Source organism: Mirounga angustirostris, unplaced genomic scaffold (genome assembly GCF_029215605.1).
Source record: "Mirounga angustirostris isolate CCGP_5_RB_7025 unplaced genomic scaffold, mMirAng1.0.hap1 SCAF_7, whole genome shotgun sequence".
In the NCBI taxonomy this organism is placed as follows: domain Eukaryota; kingdom Metazoa; phylum Chordata; class Mammalia; order Carnivora; family Phocidae; genus Mirounga; species Mirounga angustirostris.
In genome coordinates this window covers 146,264,141-146,281,589 of record NW_026991715.1, presented here as the reverse complement: position 1 = coordinate 146,281,589, position 17,449 = coordinate 146,264,141, and the positions used below count along the sequence as shown (strand labels likewise).

Genomic DNA, 17,449 nt, shown 5'->3' with positions numbered 1-17,449 from the left:
AAATGAGAAGCAGCTTTAAATTATCTGCCCACCTAACATTTTAATCTACCTCGTCTCAACTATTTAACACACTTTCCCACGTTTTAACATCTCAGAAATCAGGATACATCTTACAGTTGACACAGTCTTAGAATTATAGTTGGCCATATTTTTTTCTCAGTAGCCATGGTACATCCTAAAACTAGTAGCATCTAGATTCGGTGAAATATGGTACTACTAAATTAGACCATGAAAAACTATACTCATTCTACTAACTTGAAATATAATGAAATATTTCATAATTCTTCAAAATTTATAATGCACGGACAACTTCTTCATAGTCAACAGAACTTATACAAAGTAAAATCCTCTTATTGATCACTTTTGTATCCTTTTATTACCAATCTACCTGCTACAAGTATTATATCAGCAAATTAACAACAGCTTAAAAACTGATCTTCCGATCCTACCATCTTTACCTCCTAAAACTATTTTTTCCACTTCTTAATTTGTTTTTTTCAAAGAATTTCAAAGTTATAGAAAAGTCACAAGAATAGAACAAGGGATTCCTGTCTTCCTTCACCCGGGTTCACCAATTTTTAATTGTTGATCGTATTTGCTTTATCTGATTTGCCCTCTTCCTCTATGAATATTTTTCCTAAACCATTTGAGAATATACACTCCTTTATTCCTTGATACTAAGACACAGCCCCAGCTCAGTCATCAAATTCAGGAAATTTAAGATTGTATTCCAATAATAATGCCCATAGCCTTCCAATTGCGCCCAATGTCCCAATAACGTCCTTTGTGACACTTTCCTCATGAGGTCATGCTGCATTTAGCTATCATGTTTCCTTAGTCTACTTTCATCTGGAACGGTTCCTCCATCTTCCTTTGTCTCTGCTGACACCATCTTTAGGAAGACGGGCCAGTTATTCACCAGTGGTCCTCAACTTGGATTCTCCTCACGTCTGCTCATGAGAACTCGGCACGTGCATCTTGGGCAATGCCCCACAAGTGGGGCTGTGAGCTTCTCAGGGCCCCACTGTCGGGTGCCCACGGGGACCTTCTGCTTTGAGAGTGATGGTCACCACCCGGCTAGGGTGATATCTGCTGCCTCCACAGTGGAGTTACTAATTTCCCCTTATAATGAATAATTTGTCGGAGGTAGCTTGAGATGATGTAAATATCCTGCTGCTCAACGAACTGTCCCTCACTAGATGTAGCTTTTTTTTTTTTTTCATTTGACAGAGAGAGAGACTGCGAGAGAGGGAACACAAGCAGGGGGAGTGGGAGAGGGAGAAGCAGGCTTCCCGCCGAGCAGGGAGCCCGATGCGGGGCTCGATCCCAGGACCCTGGGATCATGACCTGAGTTGAAGGCAGACGCTTAACCAACTAAGCCACCGAGGTGCCCTAGATGTAGCATTCTTGATGATTCTGGCCCGAGTTATTTTTCACGGTACGACTGCAAAGTGGAAATTTGCTAATTCTGTCATTCCTTCTAAACTGACAGTGGGCATTCTAGGGCAAGGAAGAGCTCTCCCTTCTTTCTACCTGTGTACCTGTCACTGTAAGTATGAGCTCCTAGATTCCTATTCTGTTCAATGGGTTCTAATCCACCATCATCCTTGTTTCTTCTGGTGCTCAGACCATCCCAGTGTGGCCCTGGGGAGCCTCCTCAAGTGGGCCTCTCTCTCTCCATTGGATGCGCCCTCAACAAATATTCTGAACACTTCCTCATATTTGTGCTCCACAAAATGCCCCAGGCTTTTCTATCGATCCCCCTCCTCAGCCCTCAGATCAGACACCTCTCACACATTCCTGGCTCCTCTAAATGGGAAATGATATCTTGAAACCAAGATCTGAGCAAAAACTAATCCCTTTAAAACTAACCAAATAAATCAAGACAAACAAATCAATAGTCCTTCTATGAAGACTTTATTCCCAACCTGTATCTTTAAAAAGTGGCTGGTGAAAGTCCTCCGTGTGACCTCTGGCTAGAGTGAATGAAAACTCTTGATTCTTCATGACAATTAATACCAAGATAACCAAGAATAAATTCCATTAAGGATGGGATATTTCTACTCTTTTAACAGCCAATAAAAGATTTCTTCAAAAAAAAAAAAGTTTTGTTCCTCAAAGGAAAAATTAAATAAGCAAAGAATGAGACAATATGTGTTTTTCCAAAATACCAGAGGTTTCTTACAGTAATTTTGTTCATCAAAAGGATCATTGTAAACGCATTCATGTTATCATTATTCTGTTCTCTTTTACGGTTTCTTTTATTTCCCAATGACTGTCATATGCTAAGTCAAGATAAACCCACAAATGAAAGGAGCTATTTCAATAGTAAGAAATTAACTGAGTCAATCACACATAAATATGCAATGAACGTGAGTCTTGATATCACGCACAGAGAGGCAGTGATGTGTCATGTCTGTCTAATGGAATTCAAAATTATTCACATAATTAGAGGTTTCAAAGTGACACGAACTCATCATATTCTAATTACATCTTCAAAACTTTAAACATAAGTTGAAACCAGCTCAAAGATGTAAGACCAAACAGCCATGCCCATGAGCAGCTCTTGATCCATGTGATGGCTCCCTCCCCCCAAAACACTGGCTTCACTTGGCTTCTAGGGTAACCCCCACCCCCCGCTGGGCATTCCTCCTACCCAACTCCTCCTCTCGAGTCCTTTGCTGGGTGCCCCTCATTTGTCAGAGGCCAAAGTGCAGGCCTTGACCAGCTCTGCCCCCTCCCCGGGGAACCTCAGCCACTCCTGGGCTTAAACTCCTTCTGGGAGCTGATGCCCAATCTCCAGGCCCCTCTCCTTCCTGAGCCCCAGACGCCCTCTACCCACCACTGCCAACCTCACACCTCCACATACATCTCAGGCTTCCTGATCCTCCTCCTCCAGCTCCTCTGTCCGCACCTTTCCCAGCTCAGTAACAACAACTGCGAACTTCCAGTTGCTCTCACCAAAATCCTTGAGGAATGGTTCCTCTTTCTTGCCCGCCCCACACTGGCTATGCCAACGCATCCTGTTGGTTGCATCTTCTCGACGCATGCAGAACTTGACCGCTTCCAATCAGCTTCTGCACACTGGCACAACCCTATCACACCAGCTGCCTGCAGGAGCTCCTAACCTGTCTCCCGGCTTCTACCCACACTCGGTCTCCACACAGCAGCCCGGGGTCCTTCACAACCCAGGCAGGTCCCTCCCTCCTCTGCTCAAACCCGCCAGGGCTCCTGCATTCCAACAGCACGGCATCCTTCACGCCTGGCCCCTAGCTCCCCTCTGACGTCACCTCTCCCTGCTGCTGCTGGAACCTAAGAGGCACAGATCCCTGGGGGCCTCTGCGATGGCTCTGCCCGGCACATTCCCCATACCTCCACACGTCCCCTTCCCAGGGACACTGTCTCTGCCCCTCCTTCTCCTGCTTTACTCCGCCCCACAGCACTTACCCCTCCTGTTGGACAACATTTTTTTAGGATTTTTTTTTTTTTAAATAAGCTTTATGCCCAATGTAGAGCTTGAACTTACAACCCTGAGATCAAGAGTCGCATGCTCTGCTGACTGAGCCAGCCTGGAGCCCTTTATATAGGGACGTCATTTAAGATCTGCTCTCCCCGGGCGCCTGGGTGGCTCAGTCGGTTAAGCGACTGCCTTCGGCTCAGGTCATGATCCTAGAGTCTCGGGATCCAGACCCACATCAGGCTCCCTGCTCGGCAGGGAGCCTGCTTCTGCCTCTGACCCTCCCCCTGTCTCATGTGCTCTCTCTCTCTCTCTCTCTCTCAAATAAATAAATAAAATCTTAAAAAAAAAAAAAAAAATCTGCTCTCCCCACTAGCATGTAGGCACCTCGGGGCAGGGGTGTTCCTCTTTTCCATTCACTAAAGTATCCCAAGTGATGAGGACGCAGTCTTGCCCTTTGTGGCACCAACTAAATACCTGTCGAATGAAGAAGCGAAGGACACATGATCCCATCATGAATCATTTATCTTTATCAGAATGATGGTCATACTTATGTTCATCAATTCACAACATGACTCATAACTAAAATTAATCCTTGAAGTTACAAAATTGAATAGCCCACCAGGAAGTGTCCTTACTGGGTACGTTTCATTCATTTCACAAGTATTTCCGGAGTCATTACTTTGTGCTGGTGCTGCCGAGCTGACGGAAAGCTCACTCTTGAACATACATTACAGTGCACACAGCAAACCTGCCGAGGCCACCACGTAAGGAAATGTGCGATGACTCACTCCGGAGAAGGAACAGGCACCGGTGGATAGAAAACGGGAGCACTGGGGTTTGTCTCACCGAGCAATCAGGGACGACTTCCTGGAGGAGAGGACACCAGACCTGTGAGTGGTCAGGAGGTGTTCACCAACTAGGCCCAGAGCTGGGGGGACTGAAGCCAGAGGGAAGAACACAGCTCACACTGTGGATCCAGGGGCCGAGAGAAGGACAGAGCGCTGACACACAGAGAGCTGAGGGAGGCAGGGGCCACTCCACGCCAGGCCTTGGGCCCGGTGGAGAGGTCGTGCCTTATCTTCACTGCTTTAAAGCAGCAAGACGTCCCATGTGGGTTTTACACAAGGACACGACTGATCTGTTTCACATTTTGAAAAGAGGAGCATGTGCTAGAGTTAAATGTGGGTATTTACCATGCTGGCGCTGGATTTACCAGATCCAGATGAGATTCCTCACCCCTGGTGGGTTAGATACACAAAAGCAAAGAGCTGTTAGGAACCATCGGTGTGCTATCGGGAGCAGGTGGATGATTTACAACACCAGGCTCCTCCCTCTCCAGTTGCCTTCTCCTGGCTCCCGCATGGCCTCTATGTGGCTCACCTGCCACAGGAAACGTGGTGCTACACGGGCTTTGCGGAGCCACGTTGCCACGCCGACCAGTGCTCAGACAAGGCAAGTGCGTTTCACTGGAAGACGGCCCCATCAGGGCTCCCAGGACTCCGGAGAGCAGAGCTGGCCCCCTGACCCCCCAGGCAGCACTTTCCCTCCCCTTCACCGCCTCCACATAGGCAAGGCTCGGTGAGGGTCAAAAGCGGGGCCTTGCACCCACGAACGAGCCCCGGGGGTCCCGTGAACTAGCCCCCTGCGTGGAAAACTGCCCGCTGGCTGAATCCCTCTCATCCCACAGAATGTGGCTGCTTCGTGTTTTCAGCCGCTCCCCTTTCTCTTGGGAACAGTGAGATGCCACAAGTTCTTAAAGTTTCTCTGCATACAGGAAAATGGACAATAATTGCAAAAGCATTCATCAAAAAAACAGGACTCTTATTTCCCGAGTGAACAGCTCCAAAAACTGAAGATGCTCAAACATGGTAAGATGCACAAGGAGCTGGAGCCCACGGGTCACTGCTGCCCCTGCCCCCACCCCCGGGACGGAGCTGCTGTGACCTCGTAAGCCCACACCTCAGGCCACCACCGGCCAGCCTCTCAGGATGGCATGGAAATCGCAATAAACATCAACTTTCCCTTTTTATAAAGCATGGAATTCAAATCAAATCTATTTCCTTGAAAATGCTGCCCAAACATCATGAGGAGCGGACAACGGTCGAAGTCCATAGCAGTGCTAGGATCCCAAACAGTTTGTTGTCAATGACTAGGGATCACGCCCCTTTTCGTTTCTATAGCAAAAGGGTGAACACCCACGTTTCATCTTAATTTTAGGCTTACTGAAAATTCCAAACATACAGAATCCTGCTACTTTCGAGAATATGTAACAACAGCACTTCTAAATCGACAAAAAAAATAAAAAGTGCCATTGTACTGAAGTTCCTCGTAGTAAGAATAAATTTCTCAAGCACTGAGCCGTCTTACACAAAAAGGTGTGACTAAGAAAACAAAACAACAAAAAAGTAAATTTCCCTTTTTTTATATTATAAACCATACATATCAGTTATATAGCAGCATTTCAGGAAACATCCAATTTTGCCACAATTATTACAGCTACAATTACAGAGCTTGAAAAGTCAAAACGGATTTCTCTCTATGGTCTGTAAACCAACAATTACAATAAAAGCATCCCATCCTCGTCATCTTTCCAAAGGCTAAATTTGGAACCATTTACAGCATGATGCCACGGTGTTTTCACTTTTTAAAGTATGTAATCTAAGTTCGATACAAATCAGTCAGCTGAGGTCAACTGCAACTAGTCGACACTCGCCCGCCCTGAAAATCGCCTTACTGCAAAACCGGAGGAACGATCAATTCGAAGGGAACATACCATTACCTCTCCCAAGTGACTTCAGCTGGCTGTTAAGTGAACAACCGCAAAACTCTCCAACTACATTAGACACCGGGAGCTCATAAAGTAGTTTCCAGATTGGAGTTTTTAGGGCTTAGGTAGATCATTGAGAATTTTATCTGCAGCGAAAGTTTTAACGACATGACTGAATCTTTTATGATTAAACTTTTAAGGCCCCAAGGTAGTGTGTCAAGCCAGTGCAGTGAAATCCAATGTCCCCCATCCCCAAATCTCTGGGGGCGCTGCTGTTGGGCACACGGGCAGGTGGCCACACGGACGTGGCCTGTTACAGCTGGAGGGTCTACACAAGACCTAAAGCCAACCAACGAGGGGGAGGAGGACGCGAACTCACCATCTGAGGCACGCCGAAAATAATGACGTTTGAGTACTGCGAAAAAGTTACCTAGAGGAGAGGGGGAACGATGCACAGATTAGTTTTAAAAGGCCAAACATCAAGCTTAACTTTTGTTTCAAAGGGTGCAGCAATGTCCCATTTCGTCAAATAGTAGGTTTTCAACAAAGACCTTTAAGACCTCACGAGAAGAAGCCATGTTTATGCTTCTGTTAATTCAATCCACTGCAGTTGTCCAAACACCTCCCCTAAGTCACTCCTGTCACCCGCACGGATGCTCCCGGAAGGGCCCACCCAGGGGTCATCTGTCGGAAACGCCAGTGACTCATCCAGTGACCAGCTGGTGGCTGCGCCGGGTGCTCTGGGCCATCTGTGCCCTGATCCACACTCTCTACTCTTCTCCACCATATGCCAAACTAACTCAGCAAGAACGTGTGACATCGGACAAGCACCTGTCTTTTATGTTGAGCCATCCTTAAAATTCTAGTCCCCCTCCTCTTCTCTAAAATACTAAGTAAAAAACGGAATAAAATGATCTTTAGTTGAAAAACTGGGGGGAAAAGTGCTTTGCCAGTCAAAATTCTTATTGCTCAATAAAAGTCTTATTTACTCTATAGAAAGATCGTTTATGTATATGTGGTATAAAAAACAATGCAAGCAAAACTCAAGTGAATTTTTATAAGCTACTGATGACAACATTACAATGGGAAATTCTTATTTAAGAAAAAGCATTTTATGGTGCATTCCTAAAGCAAAATTACAGGACTTTTTTTTAGAGTACAAATAAACTTGGAAGTTATCTTTACATTATGAAGACCAGAAAGAACCGTGACAACATAGTCAGTGGATTCTGTCTTTTGTACTCATCTCTCTCTGTAGACTCACACGTACACACGCAGCCACACAGAGAAAAGTCTACCATTTACCAAGAATGACATTAACAAGTTAATGTCTATATTATAATTTATAAGATTTCCAAATGAGATAAAAAAAAAAACCCTCATCATTTTGTAACAAAGAGAAATGAGAACTTTCTTAAATGAGCAAATTCTTGGAATTCACATAACCTATCAGGTCTAGAAACCTTAAGCTTCTACTCTAAGAGTTGATTTGTAAATCTATCAATTTAAAAGGTGTTCACATTTCATTATGCTGAAATATACACTTGTATTTTAACTGTTTTTCTTTTAATACATTCTTCAGCTTTTAATTATACTAATTACAAATTACAAAGTTTTGGTTGGCATTTCCTAGGAACATTCTCTGCCTTACATACCTTCCACAAATCTGAAATATAAAATTTGGCAGAGCCGTGCACTCCCTCTCGCCAAGCACGGTATCTGGAGTACCAAACTAGCCAGGGGTTTAATTCATAACCAACGGCTGTGAATCCTGCTTTTGCAGCTGCTATCACCTGCAAAGAGAGACCAGTGTTTATTCAAAATAAAAAGAAAAACATCGACCTACTAAATGGGAAAAGATCTCTGCAAATGATATGCTATAAGGGATTAGTATCCAAAATATGTAAAGAACTTACACAACCCTACACCAAAAACAACAAATAATCCAATTAAAAATGGGCGGAAGACATGAAGAGACATTTCTCCAAAGAGACATGCAGATGGCCAACCAACACATGAAAAGATGTTTAACATCATTCATCATCAGGGAAATGCAAATCAGAACTACAATGAGATACCACCTCACACCTGTCAGAATGGCTAAAATCAAAACACAAGAAACGAGTGTCGGTGACGATGTGGAGAAAAAGGAACCCTCATGCACTACTGGTGGGAATGTGAATTCGGTGCAGCCAATGTGGAAAAGCACGGAGGTTCCCCCAAAAATTAAAAGTAGAATTACCATATGATCCAGTCACTCCACTACTGGGTATCTACCCAAAGAACATGAAAACACTAATTTGAAAAAATATACGTACCTCTATGTTTATTGCAGCATTATTTACAATAGCCAAATCATGGAAGCAGCCTCAGTGTCCACTGATAGATGAATGGATAAAGAAGATGTGGTGTAGACACATATACACAGTGGAATATTACTCAGCCATAAAAAAGAATGAAAGCTTGCCATTTGCAACAAATGGATGGATCTAGAATGGTACGATGCTAAGTGAAATAAGTCAAAGAAAGACAAATACCGTATGATTTCACTCATATGTGGAATTTAAGAAACAAAACAAATGAACAAATACAGAGACAAACAAACAAAAAAAACAGACTCTTGAATATAGAGAACAAATTACTGGTCACCAGAGGGGAAGCAGGTGGGGGGATAGGGGAAATAGGTGAAGGGGACTGACAGCACGCTTACCATGATGAGCACCGAGTAATGCACACAATTGTTGAATCACTATATTGTACACCTGAAACTAATATAACGCTGTATGTCAACTATACTGGATTTTAAAAAATAAACTTATAATTTTTAAATTAATTTAATTTAAAAAAAGAAAAACAACTTAACGTGGTCCAATGATATGACTGCTTCCTATTTATGGTCTATAATCACAAAATGTCCAATCAAAAGGCACTTATTTTGTTGAAAACACCATCTAAAGAGAGATCTCTAAAACTATGTAGCTTGTAGACAAGAGAATGCTGGTTTAAACTCAGTTCATGTTTTTGTCAGAGATTTCACCTCGAGCATCACAACTGTAAGGTTTGCTTTGGATAGAGCATTTCTGGATTGGCCAACCCCTGGCTCAGCCCAACGAGAAGTTGCTGAAAATTCACCGTCTCTCTCTACATCAGTGATGGCAGAGCGGCAGGCAAAATGAATCTGCCGCTATGGGATAATGCTTTGCGAACTAGTTCTAATTTGTGATCAAAATGACCAGTCAACGAGAACCGGCAACTGCTTACACATTTCCTTAGTATTTAAAGACTGTTCACTCAAAGTTGAAAACAGGTAAGAGTAAAATGGAACAAGTCAGAATAAAGTCAACTGTAGAAGGCCACCGGCCTCTGTAAGGTGAGGGCAGTGGGCTGGTCCTGGGGTCTCTGCTCATTCTGTCTTGCCACCACTACTCAAGGGAGCATCCCTGAAGGAGCTGCCCGCCCACAGTAATTTCTCTTACCTATAGTGTCACCCCCTTAAGAACAAAAGGAAACCACAAAGATACTACTCAGATGTGTAAAGCATTCAAAACTGGGTTTTAAAACTTCCTCCTGGTTCATAGATAAACCTCCTGATTTCCTAAAAACAAACAAGTTATGTTTTAACCTCGTCCTGGCCATTCGGGTCACCATGAGGGTGCAAGGTTCATGACCCAGGGAGTGGTGAAAGGAGTCACGCCCCTGCTGGTCTCCAAATGTTCCCAGAATGTGAGGCTTGACTACTGTTATCCTCACTTTCCGAGTCATCGCTGGTTGGGGGCCTAAGGACGGTGCCACCGTGCCCATGGAGGAACGTGCTGCGGACACCCACTGGCCAGTCAGTGGCCCTGAATCTTTACTTATAGGTTCTCAGCTGGAGTCAGTGAGCTGAGATCACTAGAAGTCTGATCTTTGGATAAATGAGAGCTGATGCACTGGCTCTTTCAAAAACTCTACATTACCCGCAGGAATTATGATGTATGTATAAACACAGATAAGCGTAGAAGCAAACATCTATGTTAAACTCCACGACTCCACGTTTCCTCTAATTATACCACCTCTCCTGGCCTGAGTTTTTTTATTGGAAAATTTCATAATTACCAATTAATTTCTCCTTTTTACCTGGCAAATCTACACAGCCACTTTCACCTTTCAGAAAAAATAAATCTGAGAAAAATAAATTCCAATTCCTTCTGGAGGGTTTGAGAGTTCGGCCGAACACACAGAAGAAACCACTACTTTATTATATTGTCAGATTAGCAGGTCTTGGCATAAATCTCATAAGGTGAAGCTGGGATGGGATAGATAGGTGATGGGTATTAAGGAGGACACTTGTGATGAGCACTGAGTGTTGTACGGAAGTGATGAATCACTACATTCTACTCCTGAAACCAATATTACACTGTATGTTAACCACCTGGAATTTAAATAAAAACCTGGAACAAAAAAAAAAAGAAAAGAAAGAAAGAAAAAGAAACGAAGGAGGAATTTTAAAACCTCGAGTTTGAAACCTTCAAGTGTCTTAGCATAACTCACAATACGCCCGTCACCACTGCCAATATCGACCAGGGATCCTCTTCTGCAATGCAACATTTTCACAACATTTTCAATCTGCTTTGTAGTTGCAGGTACAAAAGGCAGACAAATTTTTCGAAGGGCCGGCGTTAGAAATGGTGTGGCCACGGCATACACGGCCACCAGCGTCCCGCCAATAATCCCAGTAAATAGGAACCCCCAACTGCTTTTCTTCAAACTGTTGGCTCTGAGACTTGTAGGTAGAACACATCCTGAGTGACTTTCTTCGAGGATTTCTGGGGGTGCACCTAGACGGAAAGCAAGCAGGAAATGTGTACATCGCACCAAATCTGAAATCCACGGTAGTTTTTTTTTCCTAGAATACTTATTGACAAACTTGTACTGTTTAAAGAAGGATGATTTAGCTGAATACAATCTAAATTACAAATGTAGGATTCCATGAGTTCTAAATTCCATCAACTAAAAGTGTTTTAGAGAAAAGGATTTTTTTTAAGAGATTAATTTCTTTTTATTACTTTTAGTCCCCGATATTTGAGGTTGTTTCTTTTTCTTTTTTTTTACATTTTTTTTATTCTTATGTTAATCCCCATACATTACATCATTAGTTTTAGATGTAGTGTTCCATGATTCATTGTTTGTGCATAACACCCAGTGCTCCATGCAGAATGTGCCCTCCTCAATACCCACCACCAGGCTAACCCATCCTCCCACCCCCCTCCCCTCTAGAACCCTCAGTTTGTTTTTCAGAGTCCATCGTCTCTCATGGTTCGTCTACCCCTCCGATTCCCCCCCTTCATTCTTCCCCTCCTGCTATCTCCTTCTTCTTTTTTTTTTTTTTCTTAACATATATTGCATTATTTGTTTCAGAGGTACAGATCTGAGAGTCAACAGTCTTGCACAATTCACAGCACTTACCAGAGCACATACCCTCCCCAGTGTCTATCACCCAGTCACCCCATCCCTCCCACCCCACCCCCCACTCCAGCAACCCTCAGTTTGTTTCCTGCGATTAAGAATTCCTCATATCAGTGAGATCATATGATACATGTCTTTCTCTGTTTGACTTATTTCACTCAACATAATACCCTCCAGTTCCATCCACGTCATTGCAAATGGCAAGATCTCATTCCTTTTGATGGCTGCATAATATTCCATTGTATATATACACCACATCTTCTTTATCCATTCATCTGTCGATGGACATCTTGGCTCTTTCCACAGTTTGGCTATTATGGACATTGCTGCTATAAACATCGGGGTGCATGTACCCTTTCGGATCCCTACTTTTGTATCTTTGGGGTAAATACCCAATAATGCAATTGCTGGATCATATGGTAGCTCTATTTTCAACTTTTTGCGGAACCTCCATACTGTTTTCCAGAGTGGCTGCACCAGCTTGCATTCCCACCAACAGTGTAGGAGGGTTCCCCTTTCTCCGCATCCCCGCCAACATCTGTCGTTTCCTGACTTGTTAATTTTAGCCATTCTGACTGGTGTGAGGTGGTATCTCATTGAGGTTTTGATTTGGATTTCCCTGATGCCAAGCAATATTGAGCTCTTTTTCATGTGTCTGTTGGCCATTTGGATGTCTTCTTTGGAAAAATGTCCGTTCATGTCTTCTGCCCATTTCGTGATTGGATCATTTGTTCTTTGGGTGTTGAGTTTGATGAGTTCTTTATAGATTTTGGATACTAGCCCTTTATCTGATATGTCATTTGCAAATATCTTCTCCCATTCTGTCGGTTGTCTTTTGGTTTTGCTAACTGTTTCCTTTGCTTTGCAAAAGCTTTTTATCTTGATGAAGTCCCAAGAGTTCATTTTTGCCCTTGCTTCCCTTGCCTTTGGTGATGTTTCTAGGAAGAAGTTGCTTCGGCTGAGGTCAAAGAGGTTGCTGCCTGTGTTCTCCTTTAGGATTTTGATGGACTCCTGTCTCACATTGAGGTCTTTCAACCATTTGGAGTCTATTTTTGTGTGTGGTGTAAGTAAATGGTCCAGTTTCATTCTTCTGCATGTGGCTGTCCAATTTTCCCAACACCATTTGTTGAAGAGACTGTCTTTTTTCCATTGGACATTCTTGCCTGCTTTGTCAAAGATGAGTTGACCATAGAGTTGAGGGTCCATTTCTGGGCTCTCTATTCTGTTCCATTGATGTATGTGTCTGTTTTTGTGCCAATACCATACTGTCTTGATGATGACAGCTTTGTAATAGAGCTGGAAGTCCGGAACTGTGATGCCACCAGCTTTGCTTTTCTTTTTCAACATTCCTCTGGCTATGCGGGGTCTTTTCTGGTTCCATACAAATTTTAGGATTATTTGTTCCATTTCTTTTAAAAAAGTGGATGGTATTTTGATGGGGATTGCATTGAATGTGTAGATTGCTCTAGGGTAGCATTGACATCTTCACAATATTTGTTCTTCCAATCCATGAGCATGGAACGTTTTTCCATTTCTTTGTATCTTCCTCAATTTCTTTCATGAGTATTTTATAGTTTTCTGAATACAGATCCTTTGTCTCTTTGGTTAGATTTATTCCTAGGTATCTTATGGTTTTGGATGCAACTGTAAATGGGATCGACTCCTTAATTTCTCTTTCTTCTGTCTTGTTGTTGGTGTATAGGAATGCCACTGATTTCTGTGCATTGATTTTATATCCTGCCACTTTACTGAATTCCTGTATGAGTTCTAGCAGTTTTGGGGTGAAGTCTTTGGGGTTTTCCACATAAAGTATCATATCATCTGCAAAGAGTGAGAGTTTGACTTCTTCTTTGCCGATTGGGATGCCTTTTATTTCTTTTTGTTGTCTGATTGCTGTGGCTAGGACTTCCAATACTATGTTGAATAGCAGTGGTGATAGTGGACATCCCGGCCGCGTTCCTGACCTTAGGGGGAAAGTTCTCAGTTTTTCCCCATTGAGAATGATATTCGCTGTAGGTTTTTCATAGATGGCGAAAAGGATTCAATTCTAATGGGAGACTGACTAAAATCTTTTCTTTCCAGCTACTAATTTTTTTTGGAGTCATCGTTAGAAAACAATTTGGTATTTTATGAATTCAATAAAAATACACATTAATACGATATTAACCATGAACTCCGTATTTTTATGGCTTAGAACAAAGCTTCACAAATAAGTATTAAAATGTCTAATTACTACCCTATTTCAAATAAGATGCAGAGATTCCACATCAAAATTGGTCAGGTATCTACAGTCCAGTTGCACTAATTCAAAGAGACCAAAATCAGGTTTCACCAAAAAAAAAAAAAAAAAAAAAAGTATGGTATAATGAAAAGATTTTTAAAGAAGATCCAAAAAGAACAAATGATAAAATAATCATTTCAGTGCACCAGTATGGAATAAAGCAAACTCCAGTCACTTCAAAACAAAGAAATGAACGATACCTGAAATATCCTCCTCTTCAGTTTTACCCTTTAAAATCCTCTTAAGGGGCGCCTGGGTGGCTCAGTTGGTTAAGCGACTGCCTTCGGCTTGGGTCATGGTCCTGGAGTCCCGGGATCGAGTCCCGCATCGGGCTCCCTGCTCAGCAGGGAGTCTGCTTCTCCCTCTGACCCTCCTCCCTCTCATGCTCTATCTCATTCTATCTCAAATAAATAAATAAAATCTTTAAAAAAAAAAAATCCTCTTAAGAGGATCTCAAGTTCCTGGGACTGAAACTGACTTGAAAATGATTTTGAAACTGATCAGGGAGGAGCCCACCACAGCAAGAGCAGGACCCGGAGGTCAGGACCTGGACTCTGCACCTGGATAAAGGTAAGACCCTTCATATCTCTGAGCTTTGGTTTTCTCATCTGTAACATGGGGATTACAGGGTCACTGTGCAGATGAAATGAATGGATGCAAGGAACGCACTTAGAACACTGCTCGGCACACGCTGACCGCCTCCACCGCTGGCTACGTGCTGAACCCCACAGGGAACAAGGCTGCCCCCAAGCAGCTCCCACGCTAGTAGAGCAGATAAGGCCCAAAACACAGGAATCATAGGAAACAGAAGACAGTAAGAGGGGGGAGAACAACAGATTCTTATCACTTGAAGATGTTAACATCCATGGTTTCAGGAATTAGTAAACCATTCAAAGGGCCCACTGGATTATTCTCCCAAAGATGCAGTGGGAAATCTTAGAGGGTTAAAGCAACACGCACTTATCATCATACAGTCGGGGGTCAGATGTCTGAAATGGGTTAGCAGCACTGGGTTCCTTCTGGTAGCCCTAAGGTGGGATGGATTTGCTTGCCTTTTCCAGCATCTAGAAGCAGCCCACACTCCTCAGCCCATGGCCCCCCCATTACCCAACCTCTGCTTCCATCAGGACACCTTCTTCAGACTCTCCTGCCTCCCTTTTCTTTATAGGGACCCTTTGTGAGGACATTGGGTCCACTTGGACAAGCCAGAATAATCTCACCTCAAAGCCCTAACATCATCCCATTTATAAATTCTGTTGTGTACCATATTCACAGGTTCCAGATTAGGACATGGGCCGGGCGGTGGGTGGGGGAGGGGGGGTCTGTTACAATTTGGAAATGTGGTGATCTGTTACAATTTGTGAGGTACAGATGTGAACACAGGACACACGAAAAGCTGGTCCTCTGCAGTGAGTCACTGCTCAAGGCCAGTGGCCAACTACCAGCATCTCACACACACTGGAGCTTTGTTCTTGACAGCTGAGGTCCCCTCAAGTGATTTTTAAAACTGGTTTCCCAGTGGAAAACCAACTCAGAAACAAGAACAACAAGAGTCTACTGCTGGTGCTAGAAATAAGATAAAAGTAAAGATTAGGAAGGTGATGTGTTTGGTAGAAAGCAAGAGTTTTAAATACATTTTCAGTTATGCCTTTCAGCATCATGTGGAGGAATTTACATGCTATAGTAAATAGTCATGCATTTTATTGTTTCTTAAAAAGTCAAAGTACCATCTGCCATGCCTCTGCAAAATTATCCTGTGGGTATTCCGATTATACAGTACAGTGGTTAAAAGGATTTGAGTCATAAAGTTCTGGAGTCACAGAACTTACCTAGTGTGTTACATTAGATAAGTTTTGGCCAAGGCTCAGGTTCTCCACCTGTAGAATTCAGAAATAATACTATCCTCATGGGGTTATTGGAACAGTTAAATAAATAATGCATATAAAGCACTTAGTGCTCTAAATGAGAGAGTAAGTGATGACTGTTAGCTGCTACTGTTAGTCTCAGTACTATGGGTACGGGGGGAGCTCCATAATTTTTAACAGCTTCATATACCATACAATGTGCCCATTTAACATACATAAACCAAAGATTTTAGTATATTCATAGATATGTGTAACCATCACCACAGTCAATTCTAGAACATTCTCATTATTTCAAGAAGAAACCCCTTATTAGCTATCACTCCCCACACACACACCCCCCCTTCACACCTTAGCCCTAAGCAGCCACTTACCTACTTTCTGTCTCTACAGTTCCTATTCTGGACTTTCATGGGAGTGGAATCATATAGTGTGCGCTCTTTTGTAACTGGCTGCTTTCACTTAGCGTAATGTTTTCAAGATCCGTGGATCAGTACAGTAGACCCTTGAACAACACCGGTTTGAGCTGCACAGATCCACTTAAACATGGGTGGTTTTTTTTATGCACTATTGTAAACATTTTCTTTCGTGATTTTAATAACATCTTTTCTCCAGCTTACTTTACTGTAAGCATACAGTATGTAATACATATAACAAAATATGGTAACTGGCTTCCCAACAACATATTAGCGAAGGTTTTTTTGGGGGGGGGGGGTCAGTTATACATGCATTTTCGCCTGCACGGGAGGTCTGACTTTACAAGTTTAGACTGCGCGGGCACCCCTAGCCCCCACATTGTTTAAGGATCAACTGTATTTTATCACTTTCTATGGCCGAATTTAAGCCTATAAAGTATTAGGTCATGACCAGTGCCCTTAAGCAAACGCTGCAGGAGGGATTTAGAGGACAGAGTACTCTCAAGATAGAATTAAGAGTGGGACCCTTTGCGCTGGGCTGTGCAACCTTGCTTCCTACGAGCTGTATGCTCAAGTTACTGGACTATTTGTGCAAAATGGGGATGTCTTCAACAAACACTTAAACAGAACTTGCTAAGGGCCAGGCACTGTTCTCCCCGCATCCTTGCAGGAGCTGCGCAAGGCAGATGCTCTCGTCACTACTAACGTTTTTGCAGGCAAGGTAACGGCGGAACAAAGCCGGTGAGTCACTTCCCGAGGACCCAGCTAGTCAGCGGCCGCGTTACAAGACTCCCACCCAGTGTGCCTCCAGCTCACAGCTCAGAACACCGCGAGGCAGACCCCGTGAGTTACTCGCCCCAAAGTGCTCGGAACCGCCCCGGCAGCTAAATGCCGGTACCAGCGAGCGGCCCGCGCCCCGTGCACCGGGGGCTCCCACTCCTGCCCGGCCGACCGGGAGCTCGCAACGCCCAACAGGCGCCAGCCCCACACGCGGCCCGCGCCCGCCACCCCGCCGCCCTCCACCCCCGCCGGCTCACCGCCTCCTCCCTCCATCGCGAGACTTCCCGCTGCGGCTTGAGGCGGGCGGGCGGGCGGGGGGAGGGGGCGGAGGCGGGGAGAGGGGAAAGGGTGGAAGTCCGGAAGTGGGCTCTACCATCTTCTCGGCGCGGGGGTGGGACGGAAGGAGAAAGTAATGCTGCAAGTAAACGAGTTCCTCGT

The 17,449-nt window shown here is 43.8% G+C and overlaps 1 protein-coding gene across 4 annotated transcripts in view; it reads right to left on the bottom strand.

The window, feature by feature from the left end:
• The window catches only part of ATPSCKMT (ATP synthase c subunit lysine N-methyltransferase), a 130,330-nt gene extending 113,015 nt beyond the window's left edge, over positions 1 to 17,315 (bottom strand). For 2 of the 4 annotated variants that reach the window (XM_064596866.1, XM_045863573.2), the window contains exons 1-4: positions 17,269 to 17,315; positions 10,758 to 11,044; positions 7,883 to 8,020; positions 6,607 to 6,657 (exon numbers count right to left, since the gene is read on the bottom strand). In XM_064596866.1, the coding sequence (XP_064452936.1) occupies positions 6,607 to 6,657; positions 7,883 to 8,020; positions 10,758 to 11,044; positions 17,269 to 17,284 (492 nt within the window). In that variant the 5' untranslated portion in view covers positions 17,285 to 17,315. Of the gene's footprint in view, positions 1 to 3,781; positions 4,328 to 6,606; positions 6,658 to 7,882; positions 8,021 to 10,757; positions 11,045 to 17,268 lie in introns of those variants that run through there. The other 2 variants (XM_045863580.3, XM_064596867.1) reach the window with 2 other exon arrangements.
• Positions 17,316 to 17,449: the final 134 nt, after the last annotated feature.